Source organism: Miniopterus natalensis, chromosome 17, assembly GCF_054644295.1.
Source record: "Miniopterus natalensis isolate mMinNat1 chromosome 17, mMinNat1.hap1, whole genome shotgun sequence".
Classification (NCBI taxonomy): domain Eukaryota; kingdom Metazoa; phylum Chordata; class Mammalia; order Chiroptera; family Miniopteridae; genus Miniopterus; species Miniopterus natalensis.
The window spans coordinates 1,479,966-1,500,341 of NC_142097.1; the positions used below are offsets into that span (position 1 = coordinate 1,479,966).

The 20,376-nt window shown below is 59.0% G+C and overlaps 1 protein-coding gene across 3 annotated transcripts; it reads right to left on the minus strand.

The window, feature by feature from the left end:
• Positions 1 to 781: 781 nt before the first annotated feature.
• On the minus strand, positions 782 to 20,118 carry SREBF1 (sterol regulatory element binding transcription factor 1). Of its 3 annotated transcripts, none has more exons than XM_087825744.1 (19): positions 20,021 to 20,118; positions 7,964 to 8,392; positions 7,429 to 7,601; positions 7,206 to 7,343; positions 6,903 to 7,124; positions 6,126 to 6,240; positions 5,689 to 5,909; positions 5,248 to 5,449; positions 4,937 to 5,115; positions 4,400 to 4,661; positions 4,151 to 4,317; positions 3,801 to 3,969; positions 3,232 to 3,340; positions 2,821 to 2,930; positions 2,569 to 2,701; positions 2,245 to 2,410; positions 1,603 to 1,803; positions 1,382 to 1,493; positions 782 to 1,087 (listed from the first exon to the last, which is right to left on the minus strand). In XM_087825744.1, the coding sequence occupies exons 1-19, from the start codon at positions 20,109 to 20,111 to the stop codon at positions 861 to 863; spliced, it is 3,426 nt and encodes a 1,141-aa protein (XP_087681870.1). In that variant the 5' UTR covers positions 20,112 to 20,118; the 3' UTR covers positions 782 to 860. The 3 variants fall into 3 exon arrangements, with proteins under 3 accessions (XP_087681870.1, XP_016051989.2, XP_087681872.1); XM_016196503.2 differs by lacking the exon at positions 20,021 to 20,118 and adding an exon at positions 9,828 to 9,882; XM_087825746.1 differs by lacking the exon at positions 20,021 to 20,118 and adding an exon at positions 9,828 to 9,882 and having other exon boundaries at positions 5,215 to 5,449.
• Between the last annotated feature and the right edge of the window lie 258 nt (positions 20,119 to 20,376).

Sequence of the window (20,376 nt, forward strand, 5' to 3'; positions counted from 1 at the left end):
AGCTGAGAGGTGAGAAGACAGCTGAGATCTTAATGGCCCCTAAGGATTAGGGGCCGGCCCAAAGATCAGTGGGAGGTCATAATCCCTCCTCCCCGGGCCTCCCATAGTATCAGAAGGGGGAAATCTAGTCCCTTATGGCAGATGGGTGTAGGGAAGCCTTTGCCCGAGTGCTGGGAAGCCTTTGCCTGGGTGCTGGGGGGGAAGACCCAAAGAACCGCCTTTGGTTGGCAAGTACATCAGCTGAAGCACACACCCTCCCCAAAGAAACCAAACCCAGATTATAAATAATTTCATTATTTATTCTCTGTACAAAACTTCTCAACCTATGAAAATAAAGTTTGCAAACGTCGAAGTAACACTTGAGCCTCAGAGACCAGGAGGCTGATGCGCCCTGATCTACAAGCTCTCTCCGGAAGGGAAAGAGGGGCCCGGCGCAGGGCCCCCTTGCTGGCCAGGACAGCCGCGTTGCCCCCTCCGCTGAGTGGCGTGCACTCCCTACCTTCCCGGAAGAGGCACCTGGCGCCTGCGGAGCAGAGGTGACACACGGGGCAGGCTCCTGCAATCCCCCGATCTGCCACCAGAGGTCAGTACCATCCTGGCTTCAACTCGGCTGGTGGAGTCGGGGTGCAGGCGGAGGCGGCGGGATGGCGCCCCCGCGGGCCTCCCAGGTCAAGAGGCAAAAGCCCCCGAGGATCTCCCATTTGGCCCCCTCCCCCCCGCCGATACAGTGCAGTCCCTGCTTGAATCGTGGACACTGGTCTCTGGCGTTGCCTTTGGCATTTGAGGCTCCCGCCGGTGACACAGCCAAAGGGCGCCAAGGCGGTGAAACTGGGCACTGGGGCTGGACCAACGGCGGGGGTCTAGCTGGAGGTGACTGTGGTCCCGCCGCCCAGGCGCATGAGCATCTGCTGGCAGTCGTGCAGCAGCCGACGGTCACCGAGCTTCTCCAGCATGCGCTCGGCCTCGGCCAGCATGCCCACGCGCTGCCCGGGCACCGACAGGAAGCAGGGCGGCAGGCAGCAGGAGGCCAGCAGCAGGGCCTCGGCGTGCTCCCGCCGCGTGGGGCGCGGCTCCAGCTCTGCTGCACCTGCACACACGCACACCACGCATCAGGAGCACCCCCCTCACCCCCTCGGTCTCAGGCACGCTCTTGGAGCCTCTCCCCTCTCAGGGCCGGGCATGGAACAGACTGAGACACACGCGCACCGTCGCATATCCCACAAGTGAAAGTCGCCTCACTGGATTTCTCAGATAACTACCGCAAAGTACCCCCTCTGTCTCTGACAGTCACAGCCTATCTATCTGGGCTGCCCCACACCTGGGTGGAGAGGATGAGGCTGGATCAGTGCCCCACGTTCCCCTACAAGGGTCGTGCTCTTACCTCCTTTGCCACTGGAGCCTGCCCTTTTCCTCAGACTGCGGTCCAGGAGCTGCTGTGTCCGAGTGGGGCTGGCCCCTGCCATCAGCCGGGCTGTGGCCTCATGTAGGAACACCTGGGCAGGAGGGGGCCAGGCGAGTCAGGGTTGAGGCCAGGCACCCACTCTCTCCGCACACCAGCTGCTCACATCCCCACTGTGAGGTGAGGGGCCCGTGGACACTCACCCTCCGCATGGCAGGCTGGAAACTCTGCGCCAGTCGCCTCAGGCCACTAAGATCCCTCTGGAAGCCACGCAGCTCGAGGGCAGAGGCCTGGGCTCCATTGCCAGGGCCCTGCGAGGCCTGGGCTGGTGCAGTCGGCTGCTGCCTTAGCCACAGGCTAGTGCGTGCCACAAGGAGCAGGTCACATAGGAGCAACTGCATGGCCTGGGGGTGGTGGGCAGGGCAGGGGTCATGGGAGGGCTCCAGCTCTGGGAGGGGAAGGGTTAGGGCCTTCGGTGCCAGGGGCCGGCTCCGGGCTGCACTGCCGAGGCACTGCACCCACCTCGCACACATGCAATGCAACAGCAATGCACCTCGGGGCCGCCCGCCTCTCCAGGCCCCCACCCCACCACCTGCCATGGGAGCAGCCTCCAAGGAGGGCCCTGCCATACCACCCCTCCCCAGGGGGGAGGGGAACCTGAGGCTAAATGGGTAACCACTCTCCTCTGGGCCCAAGCCTTAGCCAAAAAGCAAAGCCAGCTGGGCGTCCAGTCCTGTGCTGTTAGGCTAACCCCCATAGTCTTCTGCAGCCCAGGCAGGGAACAACCAGGGAGTGAAAAGGCCATGACCCCGCGGACCTACCAGGCCCCTGGCTCCACCCCTCACCTTGTCAATAGAGCTGCCAGCTGCAGTGGTAGCCAGGCTGTCCTGCAGGTACCCACTGGCCTTCTCACAGATGGCCAGGCTGGCCGGGCCAGACTCTGTCTTCCCGTGGCCCAGCAGGGCCCGGGCAGCCTTGAAGGAGTGCAGAGCTGCCCTGGGCAAAGGTCTCCTGTTGGGGCCAGGGCAGAGGAGCGATGGTCAGACCAAGCCACAGGCCCTCACTGAACTCTCCACTGCCCTGTTCCAGCTTCATGACAGAAAGGGTGGCGATCCCACCCGTACAGAACGAGGGGAAGGCAGGTTCTGGGAGACCTGGCCTGCACTCACTCTGACTTCTGCAGGGCCCGGGGCAGGTGCTCCACCAGTGGATACAGCCGCTCAGCCGCCTCTTCATCCCGCCGCAGCCAGTGCATCACCACAGCCATCAGCGAGGCCCACCACTTGGCCACCGGGTCTGTGCCTGCAGGGAGCAGGGGTGCAGACGGGAGCGCTCCCTCAACAGCCACACTGCACCTGAGGCTGCGCTGCTCTGGAGCAGGGGCTGAGCGGGCAGTCGCAGGGTAGGGGCCTGAGGCTCACCGGTGGTGGTGGCCATGCTGGAACTGACGGAGAAGTTGCAGGCTGGGGCCCCGGCAGCATCAGAACAGCTGCTCAGCAGCTGGAGGTACCCGAGGGCATCCGAGAATTCTCTGTGGCAGGAGACTGACTGTTAGGACAGGTGGCAGGGTTCCTGGGAGTCCCGGGAGGGCACTGGCCCTTCTCACCTTCCCACCAGAGCATAGCCTGCCTTCCTAGCTTCACAAAGTGGCACTATCTCCTCCTGCCAGGCTGGTGAGGAAACAGACCCAGAGAGGAGCGAGCTCTACCTGAGGTCACATGGTGAGTGGACAGCCAACTGTCTCTGGCCACCCCCACAAGTCCCTGGACATAGCCATTCCCAGACCCCACAGGGGAGGACTCTTGCCTCATGGGGGGCATGGGCACACTCACCTGTCCCCGTCAGCTGATGCAGGATTGGGGCTAGGCTGGGCTACACAATTCAGAGCTCGCTCCAAGAGATGTTCTCGGAATAGCTGAGTCACCTGGGCCAAGGGGTCCACTGTGGGGAGGAGTGGGGAGTGGGGTAACTTTCTATCTCCACATTCCCCTCTCCACACCAAGAGTTCTTTCCTGGGCACATAGGTGGGCTTGGCTCTGGGACGGATAAAAGTTGGTGAATAAATATCCTTGCCCTTGCCCTTAGATAGGCTAACTTACTTCTGCCAGTGTAGGTTAACACACCCTTATCAGCTCTGTCCCTCCCTTGTCCAACCTTCTCACTGCACAGGGGTGTTGCCCAGGATCACCTCCCAAATCAACCACCTGTCCCCAGATCCCTGTCTCCATCTGCTTCTGAAGAGAGACCAGCCCCCAAAGCAACAACAGATGGCCAGGCAACAGACCAGGGTGGCCAGGGACATGTAGAGATGCAGGGGGCAAGGATGGCAAGAGTGAGGGTGAGAAATGGGAACAGAGAACAAAGGATGGGGTGGTGGAGGGGCACAGGGGTGAGAGCGCACCTGCGTTCCCAGCCGAACTGTACAGGCTCTCTCTTGGGGGACTGCACAGGGCCCAGTCCCCATCCACGAAGAAACGGTGGCCCACAGGGTGGCAGAGCCACTGCACGGCAACGGGCACTGAGCCACTCTGTGACAGGCAGGCGTGGCGGGCACTACTCAGGAAGAAGCGCTGGGGAGGGGGAGGTGGACTGTCAGGGGCTCAGATCCAGACCCTGGCTGAGCCCCAGTTCAGCCCAGAGCCCACCTATGACCATGTACCTCATCCTGTGCAGCCCCCTCCCCAGGGAGCCACTGGTCAGAGCTGCAGAGACAAGCCCTCAGCCCCACCCCCACCAGCCAACACCACTCACTGTCAGAAAATGCAAGGCCCGAGGGAGACTAGTCTTGACTGTCAGTGCAGTAGCCACGTAGATCTCAGCCAGAGTGGCCACAGACACAGTGTCCCCCGCACATTCTGCCAGGTTCAGTGCACTCAGTGCCAGGTTGGCAGCAGTGAGGTGCCCACCTTTGTACTTCCCTGGAAGATGGAGAGGGCATGAAGCTGGGGTATGGTGCAAAGGTGGCAGGAACCCCTCAGGCCAGCTCCTTGCCCACCATACCAGTGGCGTGAAGCTGGTGCAGCTTGTGGTAGACGAGGGCTGCTTCTCGGGCACTAGTGCGGGCATCTGCCTGCAGAGCGCAGTCCCTCTGCAGACCCCCAGCCTGGCCTGCCAGCCAGCGGCCCACCCAGAGACGCTGCAGCAGGTGGCGGATGAGGTTCCAGAGCAGGCTACAGGCCAGGTCCAGGTGGGAGGTAGGCAGGGGCCGACCCAGCGCTCGAAGGGCCAGCCACAGCTGCTGGGCGGCCTGGGCAAAGTCCCCCTGCGGATGATGGTTTTCTGGGTGAAGCAGGGTTAGAGCATCCTGAGCACATGATATCCCTCTAGCTCTGAAGATCCCTCTAACTTGGGCTCCCTGGTATGACCCCAGTGTCCCTTAGCAGCGTTGAGCTGGGCCTGCCAGGGCCAGTGGGAGACTAAGTGGTAGGAGACAAGAGTGGAAAGGACAGGGCAGATTCATGGTGCACCCAGAGAGCAGGGAAGAGTGGGTGCTGTCAGGTTTCTCCCTGTCCCCCACCCCCAGGGTCCACCCCTTACCCTGGCCAGGTCCAGGTCGGCCTGCTTACGGTGCCTCCAGAAGTGTACAGCGGGGCCTGAGTGGGGCCGAGTGACAGGCTCTCCATAGACGAAGAGAAATGCCAAGGAGACCAGCACCAGCAGCCCATTCGTCAGCCAGAGCAGTGGAGTTAGCAGCTTTGGTGCCCAGCCAGGGCCATCTAGGGGCAGACAGAAGGGCTGGGAAAATAACTCCCAAGAAATGCAGAGCCCAAGCCCACAGGCCTAGAGTCTACACCCCCAAGAGTCCCCCCTCCTACCTCTCTGCCAATATCCATGCTGGCCTGTCCTACCTCTGTCCTCAGTGCCCAGCATGTTGCGCCCAGAACCCTGGTGGATGCTGGTGGCATCTGAGGGACCAGGGAGATCCCAGCTGCCCAGCAGAGAGGCCAAAGGGTTGCAGGACAGACAGAGGAAGACGAGTGCGCACAGGGCCAGGCGGGAGCGGTCCAGCATGCCCCGACTGTGGGGGGATGGCAGCTGTTGTGGCTTCACCTGGTGGGGGAGGGCAGGGTGGTAAGGACAGAGCAGGGGTGGTCCAGAGAGCATGGCATGGGGAAGGAGGAGTCAGCACTCTTCCCACCCTTACTGCGGGACCCCACATGGCTCCAGGCATCAGGTTTTCTGTCTATAGAATGGGAGGTGGGATATGTTAGGGGCTTCTTCTTGATCCAGTCCTAGGATTCAGAGCACATCGCTGGGAGACAGGAAGGGACCACACTGCAGGGCCCGACCTGGCTGTCCTCGAAGACTGGGTTGTCGGGCTCCGAGTCACTGCCACTGCCACCACTGCCACTACTCCTGCTGCCAAGGGACAAGGGGCTGCTCTGGGAGGGCGAGCCTGCATCCGAAGGTGGTGGGCTCAGTGTGTCCACCACCTCAGGCTTTACGCTCTCCATGGGCACGTCGGAGTTTCCTCCACTGCCACAAGCTGACACCAGGTCCTTCAGAGATTCTATAGGCAGGAAAGCAGGGTTGGGGGTTAGGGCAAGAGATGTCACCCCACCCAAATCAACTTAGGGCCCTAGGGTAGGGGACTAGGAATTGGCCTAGCTTCTGAGGGCTAATTTAGGATAAAAGAGAAGCTAAGGGCTCTTGTAGAGTCAGAGCTTAAGGTGAGAGCAGGGGTGGGGCAGGGCAGAACGAGGGGCCACAGGAGGCCAGGACTCACTGCTTTTGTGGGCAGCAGTACGCAGACTCAAGTTCTCCTGCTTGAGTTTCTGGTTGCTCTGTTGTAGAAAGCGAATGTAGTCAATGGCCTTGCGCAAGACAGCAGATTTATTCAGCTGCAGGGGGTAGGAGGGAGACAGCACAGGTGGCCAGTCAGCCCTGGCAAGTGGGCACCTGAGCAAGGGGGAGTGAGGCTGCTTTGCGAGACAGCTGCCTCAGTACCCTTGCACTTGCTGTCCCTTCTACATAGAATGTTCCTCCCCTAAGTACATCCTTCCTCACAGGATGGGCATGAGGATTAATATGTAAAATGCATACAACAGTATCTAACTGCTATTATTACCATCTTCATGTCTCACTCCCGCACCTCCTTCGAGTCTTTGCTTTATGTCCTATCATTTTACAAGGCCTTTCCTGACCACCTGATTCACATTCACGACTCTCCCCTTCCCTCTTCCTGCTTTATTTGCTCCCATAGAACTTAAAGCCATCAGGTGTCCTCTGACCGTTACTTACCTTGTTTACTGTCATCCCCCAACCAGAACATTAGCTCCTCAACAGGAGGGATTTTGTCTATCTCTCTGCTCCCTTCTTTATCCCCCTGCTCAGAACAGCCCCTGGGCCACAGGGGCCTCCATAAAGTTTAGTTGAATAAGTAAAGCTGGCCAGGCCCAAGCAGACTGAAGCCAAGGCCCTGTCCAAGCCCAGTCTGAATCCTTCTCCTCCTTCCAGATGCCTCCTTCCCCGGAGTGGTCCTACTCTGTGCCTGTGCTCACACCTTCGCCTCAGTGCCCACCACCAGGTCCTTGAGCTCGATGATCTTGTCATTGATGGAGGAACGGTAGCGCTTCTCAATGGCATTGTGGGCTGTGCGCTTCTCTCCACGGCTTTGGGCTGAACCCAGAGCCTTGCCACTGGACACCAGCCGATTGATGGGCAGCTTGTCAGCATCCACTACCAATGGCACTGTCGCCAGGATGGCTCCACCACTCACCAGGGTCTGCAGAGCCAGGCATGGGTTACCAGGCAGGCATGCATATGTGCACACCCAATACCCTTCTGCCCTGCTCATGCCACCCACCTGCAAGGGCCCAGCCTGCACAGCCGTGCCAGGGGCCAGGGAGCCAATACCCGCTGCCTTCACAGGGGCTCCCATGTCTGTTTTCATGGTTGTCAGGAGCAGTGAGTCTGCCTTGATGAAGTGGGGCTGCAGCAGGACCTGGAGACAAGGCAGGTCTCAGCTATGACCTGTGTGTCTAGGCCAGGAGTTGCCAACTCCTCAACACCTGGCCAAACCTCCTTACCGGGACCTGCTGTATCTGCGAGGTCACAGTGGTTGTTCCAGGGGCCACTGAGGTGGTGGCTGTGGCTGTCAACAGTTGCTGGGGGGCTGCACTCTGAACCTGGGTGTGCAAGGAGATGGGCGGGACCCCTGGCGGGCCAGACAATGGCTGTGGGGTGCTCCCTGGAGGGGTCCCTGCAGAGATGAAGTCTGGGGCTGTGGGTACAAGCTGCCCTAACCCACGTTCAACCTGCCCTCAGGTCCCTATCACTGTGTGACCCTGGATGAATCATTCCCCCCATGGCCTGTTTCTTATCTTGGCATCCCCTGCCTGGGCCTGATGGGATGCGCTAGCTCTCCAGCCAGGTATGTCTAGAAGGGCAGCGTTGATGTGACACCCCAAAGAGTGGGAGGCAGTGCTGATTAACCCAACACCACACAAGAGCTGCAGAGAGGAGCCGATTCCTAGAGTTGGTAAATACCTCTAAGAGGGCAGCAGACCCTCCTCCCTGTGCTCCTGCTGTCCCCTCTCCCCCTCCCCCCACAGGCCCCCTTACCTGTGGAAAAGCCTCCAAGAGAGCTGGGATAGCCCAACACAGGGGCAGGGTTGAGCTGCTGTGGGGCTGGGGCCGGAAAGCTCTGGGGCGGGAGGGCCCCTGGCAGAGGCTGTGGGTTGGGGGGCTGCAGGATGGTCAGTGGTACTGGCTCCTCCTTGATACCAGGCCCGGGGGAGAAGGCAGGCACTGGTGGGTATGTCTTCAATGTGGGTGCAGGCTGGGGAGGGGACAACAGTGGGGGTATTGCCTTGGGCCCCTCCAGAAAGCCTTCAAGTGGGGAGCTCATAGTGGCATGAGGTGGCGATAGGCTGCCCGGGGAACTGGCTTCTGGACTTGTGGGGTCTGTGCCCCCTGCTCCACCCCCAGCATAGGGTGGGTCAAACAGGCCGGGAAAGTCACTGTCTTGGTTGTTGATGAGCTGAAGCATGTCTGGGGAAAGGAGAAAAGGCTGTGTGAGCAACAGTGGAGCAGGGGCTGGCCCTGTAAAGGGCATCACACATTTGCATGCCCCTTGTCCATGTGCAAGCAATACCACCCACATAGCCCGTGCTCCCTGACACACAGCCATTTCTTGGGCACCTGTGACATCAGGAAGCAATGCCTGGTGCTTCGCGTTATCAGAAAACCCTGCAACAACTGGATGGGTCAGTGCCACGCATGGCCAAGGCCCCACAGGGCCCATTAACTTGCCCCAACCCTAGGCTTGGGCACAAGACTCTAGACTTCAGAACTGCCATCACCAACCCATTACTCCATGAAACAGATCGAGGCTTGGAGCAGAGTCAGCTGCATGTGTGTGCCAAGTATGTCTGCATGTTCTAGGCACAGCCCAAACACTGTCTGTACCCAAGCACATTCAGACATGGTCATTCAGGGATTCGGTTTCCCCTTGATAAAAGCAAATGCTGTCTGTCCTGACTCCTTCTTGTAGAGCAGGCCACACTCTCCACATAGCTCTAGCCTGGCCACAGGCCCTCTCCCCCAGCTGGTGAGTAGCAGCCTGGCTGGGTCAGCCTGGGACCCTCTAACCCACTATGGGCAGCTACCCACTGGGTAAAAGTACCCTGCAGGACCCATGAGCACAACCCTGGGAGCCCCAAAAGCCCCCAAGATCCCTAGCCTGAGCTCTCTGTCCTGTCCACACTGACTTGAGGTGGGCCTGGGCCTGGGCCAACAGCCTCCTCTCACTGGGCCTCACCCCTCATCCATACAAAGATGAAACCCTTCAGCAAGGCTAAGAGGCTTTGCAGGCAGGCAGCTGGCACAGAGTGGGTACTCAACATTGCCCGGCTCCTTCCTACTGACAGGTGCCCAGGCAGGAAAGTTACTGCAGGAGGGGACCTCTCTATGGCCTCCAACAAGACGGGGGTGGCCAGCTCAGCCTCCTGGGCCCTCAAACAGAAACATTTTGTGGGGCCCCCAGGTTTATGAGGGTCATAAAGTACTTTCACTTGCAGGATCTCCCATCCCTCACCCCAGTCCTCACAGAGCCTCTCTGATAGATAGGGAAACTGAAGTCCCAAAAGAAAACGGACTGAACCCAGGGCTGGGATCCGGGATTTAAACAGTCCAGGGCTCCCACCGTCCGTCCCGGGCGACAAAGACGCCTTCCCCCCGCCCCAAGCGGGGAGCGGAGGCTGGGGACAGCCGCCTTCTCACTGCAGACGCCGGCGGGGTGACGGGCTGAGGGGCGGCCCACACCCCTCCGGGAGCCGGGGCCGCACGCCGCCCTCGGGAGCCGCTGCTTCCTATTTGTGGGCTGGCAGCCGCCACTGGCACACGCCCCCGCCATGGGCCGGGGTGAGTGGCCCCGCCGCGGAGGTGGAGGCTCTGTAATGTAGGGGTGGGGGTCCTCCAAAAATACCTTCGAACGTGCAATCCATGGCTCCGCGGCCCGCCGCCCCTTCGGGGCGCCTCCGCGCTGACTGCGCCCGTCCCGCCGGCTCCCGGGCCTTTAAGGAGGCGGGGCGCCCCGCCCCCGGCCCCGCCCCGCGGCCGGGCATGGCGTGAGCGCGCGCGGCCAATCAGCGGCGCGCCCCCGCCGGGCTGGGGCCCCGCCCGGCCCCGCCCCGGCCCGACCGCCGCGCGGCTCCGGTTTCACCCCGCGACTCCGACGGCCGGGGTTACCTGCGGGCGCCGGCGCCCGCCTGGGTCACCCGCGGTCACCGTCCTCGGGCCCAGCCCCCGGCACCTCCGCTGCCAACTCTGCTAAGTGCCTAAGTGCGGCGGAGTGGGCACGGCCGGCGTGGCGCAGGGCCCCGGCTGGGATAACCAACACCCCCCAAGCTCTGTGTTGAAACCTCTGGCTCGCTGACACCCCGATCAGGTCTACACCGCTCGAAGCCTCTTTAATCCGCTAGAAAATGGGACAATCACATCTCCTTGGCATGAAAGCAAAGGAGAAATGGGTGGTGTGCTCAGTACCAAAGGGCGCTTAAAGCCCAGGGTGTGGGGACCTCCCGTCCTGGGTCAGTAGCAGCATGGGGCCCCCACCCCCATGCCATGAACACATGATAACAGGTCACTACCAAGAAACTGAGGCCCAGTGAGGAAGGGAAACCCCTATCCCAAACACACATCCAAATACTTGGGTCTCCTGACTCCCCTCACAGATGTCCCTTTACAGAGGGACCTGGGTCTGGGATGGTGTGCATGTGTGAGGTCAGTGAAGTCCTCCCTGCCCCCCCAAAGTCTCATAGCCCCCCAGTGGTCCAGGGAAAGCCTGACTCATTCACTGTAGAGTCCTGGGAGGCCAAGAGGCAAACTAACCCTTAGGACAGGTGAGGAAGGCAGCATGTCAGCCCCAGGGTGACAGGCTCTGGGGTTTTTTTGAGGGGGTACCTAGGTCTATCTCCCCTTCTGTGTGAGGTCATAGTTCAACACACCCGGATGAACAGAGCCTGGCCTGCAGCACAGGTACCAGTGCAGGCTTTTGTGACCAAGCAGACTACCAGCAGGGCCTGATGCAGCCTCCAAACACAGCACCAGCCCAGCCCTTCTCCTGCTGCCAGGCTCCTGCCAACCTGGAGGGGGCCAGGTCCTGGGCAGGCAGGCATGGTGACTGAGCAGATGGTGCTGGGGATGGAGCCCTCCTGGCCCCAGTGTTTCTCCCTCCCCAGGAGCCCAAATGAGGAAATCCGACCTCATCTTCACATATACCCAGTTCCCCCTTTTCCAAGTCCTTCCATGGCCTTGTAGGTGTTGCCAAGGATAAAATAATTCTTCTCTAGCACCTCCACCTCCTTCTCTCCTCTGCCTGTGGGTGCTCACACTCACTCACCTCAAAAACACACAACCAAAGAGGCCCTCGCCTCACTGGGTGGCTGGAGGCAGAGCTCAGGCCCAAGTCCAGGCTAGTTTCCAAAGCAGACCCCATCGCTCCACTTTCCTTACTGTGTCCCGTTTCTGAAGCCCTCGCCTTCCTGCCCCACCCTTCTCTCCTCTCCAGCACGTTTCCTTGCCTCTTGCTGTTCTGTTTCTTACATCTTGGCGCTCTGCCTCCATCCCATCCAGACTGTAGAGGAGCTGGGAGGAAGAGGGCAGTCACTCAGTGATCCTCTGAGGACAGCAGGAGTCAGCAAAGTCTCTGAGAGAAGTGCTGGCCTTGGGGCAGAGGACACGGTCTAGGCCAGGATGCAGCAAGAAGAGGTACCCAGTGGCATGTGGAGAGGCCAGCTGTCCCCTGAACTCATGGCCGGACCAGTCCCCATCTCACTCTTCCCTGGAGCTAGATCTGCTGACCAATCTCTGCAGAAGCTGGGTGCTGAGGCTGTCTCGGGGGTGGAAGCTTGAGAGCCAGCCCCATAGTCCCCCACCCCACCCCAGATACAACCAAGGGGGCAAGCCCTCTGAGCCTCCTCCCCGGGTCTCCAGAGGGGGTATTCTAGGAGAGCAAGTGTATGAAGCACCCACCACTCAGCAAGGTCCCAACAAACTTAGTCCCTCTGCAGCAACTGAATGGTCTAGAACTAGAAAGTCAGGTGGTGAGCTGCCTGATGCTTGGAATGGTCAAATTGGAAATCCATATCCATTTAATGGACACTGTTTTATGAAGAGTTAACAGGGCCGTGAGGGCGAGGCAGGAGAGGTACCCAGGGTACCCAGGAGGGAGAAACTCCTCTCCTGCCTCACCTGGTCCCCCCTTTTGGGACAGCAGGCCCAAAAAGGCTGGCTATGGCTCCCAAACTGTGGACCATCCTTGAGCCTGCTGAGCATGGGCCTCCAGCACTAAGGCAGACTCAAAAGGCACATGTGGCTCCTGTGTGCACTTTCTGAACCTAGGAGAAGAGAAGAGGCACAGGCTCTGGGCCTCAGTAGGCCCATCTTCCCCCCACCCGCCCATTTTTCACCTTCTTTGCCTCCTCCCCCAGCCTAGGTGCCTCCTTTTTCCTCTCCTTCCTCCTCTTATGCCCTGATTCTATCAGGGCCCAACAGGAAACCTGAAACCCCCCTCCCTCTCTCCCTGGCCCTACCTTCAAACCTCCCTCTGAAGGCAGATGTGGGTCAGCCTTTTATTCTCTGGCCTGTTTCTTCTGAGGCACAATGGGAATCCCGGGAGAGCCCCGTCCCATAAACTTTCAGGAGCCCAGCTATGACCATCACCAAAACTTACAGCCCATCCAACCTGCATGAGGCCTTGAATCCCAAACTCTGCTTGCATGCCTCCTGGGACAGGGAGCTCGCCACCTACATGACATGGCCTGATTCGTTAAGCCCCGATCTACTTTTCTGATAATAACTACTACCTTTCCCTAAGTGTCTACTGTGTGTCAGACCTGTGCCAGGCACTGAAGATACAGGGACAGAGCACAAAGACCTTCCCTCATGGAGCTAATGTTCCTGTGAGGGAGACCAACGGTTTGCGAATACATGGAGAAATATGGGTGCGAGTGGTGATGAGCACATAAAGAACCTGAGGCAGGGTAGAGAGTGCGAGGGGCCACTGCACATGATGTAGTCAGGGCAGATTTCTGTAAGGAAGTGACACCTGCGTAAAGACCTGAGTGAAATGAGTGGGCCAGCAGGGAGGGAAAATGTCCTGGGCAGAAGAAAGAGCCAGTACAAATACCCTAAGGTGGGTGCAAGCTCGATGTGATATGGAGACAATAGGAGGCCTATGTAGCTGTAGCGGGGGTGAGGGGTGGAGGTCAGGGAGGCGGCCAAGGAGCTGGGATTCCAATTCAAGTCTGTCTGTCACCTGAGCCAAGGATACCAATTCTCCAGGGTATGGGCAGGAAAGGGATCTGCAAACTGTCCTGTGCAGTGCAGGTCACAAAGGTGGCACAATTGCAAAGGACACTAAACAGTATGAAGCAGCGGCACCACACAGAGACCAGGAGACGGCTTGTGGGACAGGCGGCCCACTTTTGCCTGCTTGATGGAGGGTGCAGGCTGAGGGTGGGGCGCTCACCCAATACTCCAGGGAGCTGGGGCTGCCCTTGGCCTGCAATCCATCCCTGCTGCTCCCACCAGCACCACCTTGATCACTGGAGGACTCAGGTCAGCAGGTTCACATGTCCTCAGCTGACCATGTAAGCAATAGGTGCACAGGCTGCCCTTTGTGCGCTCAGGGCTGCCTCAGGGGTGCGAGTGTGTGCCGGCTTTTCCTGGAATGGAATGGAATGGAATGGAATGGAATGGGCCCTACAGAAGACAAGGAAACTAAGAGGGCAGCCATGTGCCCAAGGTTCCATCACTGCCAAGTGGAGAATCTGGGACTCAGATCCAGGTCCACCAACCCCAGAACCCACACCTGTCAGCCCTGGCCTGCCAGGAGCCCCACCTCCTGCCTGGTTCTGCCCGACTTGCTGTCACTTATCTCAGGTTGGGAAGGAAGCACAAAGATCTTTAAGGCTCAGCTTGGCCGCTGTCTCCTCTCGAAGCCCTCCCTAGCCGCCATGGGAGGCTGGGCTTCAGCTGGCCTCTCCGGGCAGAGCCAAGGCCTGAACCAACTCTGTGACCCTAGCAGCACTCAGCACAGGCTGAGCAAAGAGAGGAGCAGAGTCAAGGGTTGTATAGCCTGCCAGCCACCACCCTACTGCTGCTCTCCGGCCATCTGGGTCCCACTGCTTCAGTTCTCACCGAGCCTTGCTCTCCCTGTATGTTTTCTGCGCGCATCATGCTATTTAATTTAATGTTACCATCCATTTGCCCAGAAAATTCCATCAGGAATGCCCTTCTCACTAACCTTTGTCCCCCTGGCAACCTCCCATTCCTGGCTCCAAAACTTGCTCTGATGTCACCTTCTCAGGTCCTTCCCTCATCAGTGCCACTCCATACACAGCTCCCAAAAACACAAATCAAGGGACCCTGATACACGATGCTGATCAGCACCAATTCAGACATCTTGTCCTAGGTGTGGGCTCGGGGCACATACTTATGATGGCAGCTGAAAAACAACCCGTGGGCCTGATGCAGTGGCAGTTTTGGGGGCTAGTCCTCTACTGTTGAGCAACTGTTCCCAGTATGAATGGTACTGCTGTGCATGTCTTTATATAAGTTATTTGTATTTCTCCCTTTTGGGTTGTTTCCCTACAGCCTGTTTTACACATGAAGTAGGTGTGGTTTGTGCTGTTTTCGAGCTGCCAGGCCCTTCTCTCTGGAAAAGATACACCCCTTTACAACCTCCCCTGCAATGTGCCCCATTTCCTCATAGCAACACCAGCACTGGGTTTTATTGTTTGCATTTACTTTTGGCTGGTTTAGTCCCGAGAGCTGTGTGATTCAGGTGCTATCATTTGCATTTCCAACACCTGGAGGTATTCTGGCCTGGAGACATTCAGTGCGGGGAGCCATCCTCTGTGGCCAGAGATGCAACAACACTATGATTCCCAGCAGGTTCTTCTGCCTGGGAAGCAACCCCTGCTGGGCCTGGCTCCCCTGTTGCTTCTCACGGGTCTCTAGCTCCTTCAGCCCCCCTCCACCACCACTGGGCCTGGACCAATGAGGCTGGGTGGCAGGGAGACTGTGGTGAGTCAAGTGTCTTGAGGCCCCTTTGTCCACAGCCACACAACAGGGGCTGCATTCATATACCTCTGGACCCCCAGCCTTTCAGTGGCAGGGAGAATGGGGACCTTGGAGCCCTGGGAAGGGCAGGCCTGAGGTGTGACTAGGAAGGGCAGGCTCACTGGAGATAGCTGGGGTGTCAGTTGGGAGGTGGGGGGCTTGAGCAGGGTTCCAGGTCAGAGTGGGCCTCTCCAAGCCACAAACTCTCCCAGGTGGGATGGGTCCCCAGCCCTGTCCACCTCTCACCAAACCCCAAACCCAGGCAGGGCTCACAAGCCTGGAACCAAACTCAAAGACTCCCCCTTCCCAGGATTGCCCCCCCCTCCCCCGTGGGGCCATGTGAGGCACAGGTCTCACATGTGCGCAGTCCCAGTAAGTTCCCAGGGTCAAAGGGCACATCCACAGGGCCTATGGCTGGCAGAAGACAAGGCCAGAGACACTTCCTCTGGCCAACACAACCATTCCCACCTGGGCTGTACCTGCAGTGGGGAAAAGTCCAGATCCAAGGCCTCTGCCTGGCGGTGACCCTGCCTGGGGCTGACAGGTCACTCAGGATGTTTATGTCCAGCGAGGTGACCACTGAGCAGGAGGTAAATCCCAGCCACCTGTCTATTGGACCCACTCTTAGCATGCTTCTCTCTGTCCCCCAACCCTTGTCCCCTCAGAGGCATCAGGGCTCAGGGGCAGAAAATCTCACAGCCTCTACCTCCTGCTTTCCAGGGGAGGCCCCTAAAGTTCAGAGAGGACAGGGTGCTCTCCCTGGAAAAAACAGCCCTCCACTTTCTGCTGCCCTAGGCTGGGCAGGCCAGGGGAACATGTCTGCTAGGGAAGATCTCTCTCGGGCTGTATCCCTGAGGGGCTCTGGACATAGGCACAGGGGGAGGGGCACGATGCCAGAGCAGAGGAGGATGGGGAGTGCCTGAGTGGTAGGCTCTGGGTGAACAGGAAATGTCGCAGGAGGACAGGTCTGGCACGCCTCACAGGTCCTGAGTGCCATGCTGAAATGGGTAACTTTGTCTTGGGGGTACTGGGAAATGGGTGGTTTGGGAAATGGGGAGTTATGTGCCTGGAGCTGAGAGCTGGGCAGTAGGCAGTCTCAAGCTGTGTTTTCTAAAGAAGGCCTGTGCTTAGAGGCACCACGGAGAGAAGTGGGCACAAGAGATGGTGGGGAGAGGTGCCAGATGGCAGTGTGGCCCCCAATGTGTCCTCACCACCAGGGCTGGCCTGGATCCAGAAAACAACCAGACACACATGGGCTGGAACCTTGGAGGCAAGGCTTCCTGTGTTTGGTTTAGGCACCCTGGGAGGGACCCCAGGGCTGAGAGAGCTCGAGAAAGCACTGCCAGGAAGGGGGTGGAGGGAGGCGAGATCCAGGAAGGCTGCACTAGCTTGTCAGACCCCAGGTATGACATGCAAAGAGTGAACACGGAGGTATTCAGGAAGTGGTGAGAACGAGCTGCGCCACCACAGGCTTTGGGCAAACCAGAGCCTCTGGGTGACCCCTCAGCCAGGGCCAGCCCCTGTGGTCAATGTGGAGGTCAGCCCAGAACTCCGTCCCCACTGGCCTCTGCTGCACTTAGAAGCATGTGCAAGACCATCAGCGGGGAGATGAAGCCGCCCTAGGTTTAACAAGAACCCCAGACACAATGCAACAGGACCACTCTCGCGTTCCCTCTGCCCACAGCCGCTAGACACCCGAAGCACAGAGCAAGAAAGGAGGCACTGGGAAGAGAAGGGGCAAAGCCAGGGCAGGGCCTGAGCCCACAGCACACAGGACCCTGCAGCTCTGCCCAAGGCCAGTCACATGACAGAGGGCTTGGCAGGCAGGGTGGGGCTCAAGGAGTGTGGCTGGCTTCCCGGTGCCAGACCTGTCTCATGACTCCAAGGCCACTCTGGGCTGGGAGAGGGAGGTGGCCTTGTGGCCTCTGGCCCCTCTATGGTCCACTCTCAGGCCCTGCAGCGCCCCACATGGAGCAGCCTCCTGGGTTCCCTGCTCTATTGCTCACCCCCCCACCCACCCCTAACCCTACTCTTAGGAGTCCTGAGGTTAAGAGCTAAGAGTGTGGGCGCTGGAGCCCAGAGACTGGGTCTGAATCCTGGCTCTGCTATGTTCTGGCTGTGTGAACATAGGCAAATCATTTAACCTCTCTGTGCCTCAAGTCACTCATCTGTAAGAAGATCCTAAGTCTACCGGCATGGGGTTGTCAGAAGGACTCAATGGTCAGCACAGTGCCTGGCAGACAGTAAGTGTTCGTTCCCTATTTGTCTTGTGGTCCTCCCCACCAGCTGCCAGAGGGAACCGATGACAAGTAACCCAAGCACTGCAACAGCCTGTTCCAAACCCCTTCCCAAGACTCCCCACTGCTTACTCCATCTGGTCTACTCCAATCCTGGCACCTGAGGCAGGCATCCCTGCACTGCCTGGTCCACCTCCCTTAGGCCCTGCCCTTCACACCCTCAAGTCACCTCTCTCTTAGACCTTTATCAAACCTGCCCAGCTCTGAACGCAGGTTTAAAGCGGCCCAGCCTCCGACCAGCAATTATTCTCCTGGAGCCTCAGCCTATCTATGGAACTAAATGAGAATGCCTCCAGGCAAATACGGGCCGTGCGGTGTCCACTGCAGCGCAGTTTATGAGAACAAAACAAGCCAGATGTCCATCAACCAGGGACAGGTGAATAAGCCAGGGACCCTAATTGTTGTCTGGCTGTTGGCATGGAACAAAGCAGGTTACAAGGGACTCTACTCTGATTTATAAAAGTGTAGACTAGCAGTTGCCTGAGGCAGGGGCGGACTGGGGAGCAGCTGTAAACAGGCACAAGTGACCTTACTGGGGGATGAAAGTGATCTTCCACCAACTGGTGATGCTCACTCAATCTGACAAATTTACTGGAACTCACTGACCCGTACACTTACAATGCATAAATCTTATGACAGGTAAATTATAACTCAATAAAGTTTTTAAAAGGGGGATCAAGAGTGTGTAGTCATTCTGAAAAAATATGTACAGGAACCAGGAAATGATCCCCCACATAATTAACAGAGCTTACCTTGGGGGGTGGGTTTAAGGAAGGTCTGATTTCTTCCTTTTGTTCACCTGTGCCTTCTAACTCTCCTACAGTGCAAACAGATTAGTTGTGTAACTGGGGAAAAGAGCAGAGAAGTCTGCATACAAGACAAGACATCCTCTGCTGCCGTGGGCAAACCTCATGTCCAACCTGTGAGTGTCCTGCCCAGGCTGTGGCCAGCAGCGGTGGCACCATGACAGTGTGGTGGCCAGGGGGCAGAGTGGGGAGACGGGGCAGGTCTGCAGCCTGGAGGGCAGGGCTGGAAGGCTCCAGGTCTCTCTGAGGCTGCCTCTTCTTTTTTCCACCGGCCCCTGCAGGAAATTGGGGCCTTAGTCCTAAAAGCTGCCCGTGAGTTTCTGCACTGCAGGGCCAGCAATTGGAAGCAGGTCATCAGTTTTTCCCTTTCCATGAGCTCAGGCAAGCCAGGCATGGTTCTGGGACTGAATTCACCCCAGAGAGAGGCTCAGTTGTTCCCTTTTTCTCAGAGTAGAGCTGGGGCCGAGTCTTACCTCTAATTGCCCCCACTCCCAATGGCTGTCCAATGCTGGCCTTTGGGTCCTGGGGTTAGGGTTAGGAGAATGTTTCTATAAATGAGTCAACAAGAAAGGTATGTGACAGACCTTGTACCGAGATATACCTACTCTGATTTGAAGGGAGCACTGGAATCCAGAGGGGAAACTGAGGATCAGGGTGTGAGAGAGCTTGTGCAGGGTGGCAAAGCAAGTAAGTAGTGTCCAGATTCAAGTCCTCACCCAGAGCCCAGGTCTGCACCGCTTGGTCAAAGTGCCTTCCAGGCTCCACCCATTGAGCCCAGTACTTGTGCAACGGTTATTCGAGTCAGGTTTGGATCTCCCCAGGACCTGAGGTTTGGAATTCAGAACACAGTGATTGGGGGTCTCTCCTCTCCACCTTGCCCTAGCCTGGCCTGGGGGAAAGCAAGCCAGCTGGGCTAATCTCTAAGGCTGACGTAGGTGCAACTGTTCTGTGAATCCCAGGCAAAACAGGCTCCACGGACATGTCCATCCAGGTTGTGGGAAATTTGAGTCCTGAGCTCTTGGCCTGTTTCCCTACCAACCAACTGCAACATAGCCAGGATTGCTGAACCTGCAAGCAACCAAGGAGGGCAATTTGCTGGCGCTTCAGTTTACCCCCCTACAAAGTGAAGCAACAGCCTCCTCACCCGTACCTATTACACGGCAGTACCCAAACCCCTTCTTTTTTAAATTAGCGTGTGATGCTTTAAAAGATGTAAATAATCCAGAGTAGCGTCACTGTCCCTCCCTGGCCGACAGGACAAGGCCGGGTGATCCTCTGGCCTACCTTCTCAACCTCACCTCGTGCATTTCTTCAACTCCTCAACGCAAGGCCTTTGCCCTGGCCGTGCTGTCTGCCAGGAAAAAACATCCCTCTCAACTGGTCCCAGAGGTGACCCTCAGGTTCCGGCTCAAAAGTCTTTCCCCGTCGCTGTGTCCAAAGCAGCCCCACCCCTGCTCCACCGCAAGGTGCAACTAAATTACCACTGTCCATCTGCCAGTTTCCTTGGGGATTTTTGCGCTCTGAAGAAGGGGCGGTAGCCCAGGTCCCTGAACCCCCAGCGTCTAGGACGGGGCCGTGAATCCCACAGACGCGGGTGACGCGGCCCTTCCATGAGGAAAGCCGGGCCCGCGGGGAGGGGCCGCGCACGCGCACGCCCACCAGCGCGGCGCTGAACTCGGGGCCGCAGGGAATGACCGGGAGTAACCCCGCGCTGACGTCACGGGGGAGCAGGGGCGGGGCGTCGCCCTTCTGGCCCCGGCGCGCTCGCGGCAGCCGCGAAGGGGCTGAGAACGACCGGCGCGCACGTGGCCCCGCCGCGAACCCCTGGCCCGGAGCGGCGCCGGGAGGCTGCGCGCGGACTGATCCCGGAGCGCGGATCCCAGAGATGCGGGAGCCCCCCGCGCCCCGCCTGGGAGACAAAGGCGGGGCGTCGCCCGGCCCTGACGCACCTTCGATGTCGGTCAGCAGCGCCGCGTCCAGCTCGCACGGCTCGGCCAGCGCCTGCTCCAAGGCCGCCTCGCTGAAGGGCGGCTCGTCCATGGCGCAGCCGCCACCTCCGCTCGGCCCGGCTCGCACGGACTTCGGCGACGAGCACTGCGCCCGCCGCCCGCCGCTCGCGTCCCGCCCTGGGGTCCCGCCCCGGCCTCGGTGGCGGCCCGGCCCCCGCGGAAAGTTCCTGGGAAACTGGGTTCTTCGGCCGCCGCTCGGCGAGGTCGGGCGGGGCGGGGCGGGGCGGGGCCTCCCGCGTAGCCCCGCCCTCCCGGCGGGAGCGGGCACCCAGCTCGGGGCCTGCCCAGGAGCCACC

Bases quoted from the DNA above. Each gene is read 5' to 3' on its own strand.
- SREBF1 (XM_087825744.1), bottom strand. From the start codon at position 20,111: ATGGACGAGCCGCCCTTCAGCGAGGCGGCCTTGGAGCAGGCGCTGGCC. The intron at 2,411-2,568 runs GTGAGTGCAGGC...TGGCCCCAACAG, and splicing joins CGGGCCCTGCAGAAGTCAGA to GAGACCTTTGCCCAGGGCAG. The intron at 1,494-1,602 runs GTGAGTGTCCAC...CCTCCTGCCCAG, and splicing joins TCCAGCCTGCCATGCGGAGG to GTGTTCCTACATGAGGCCAC.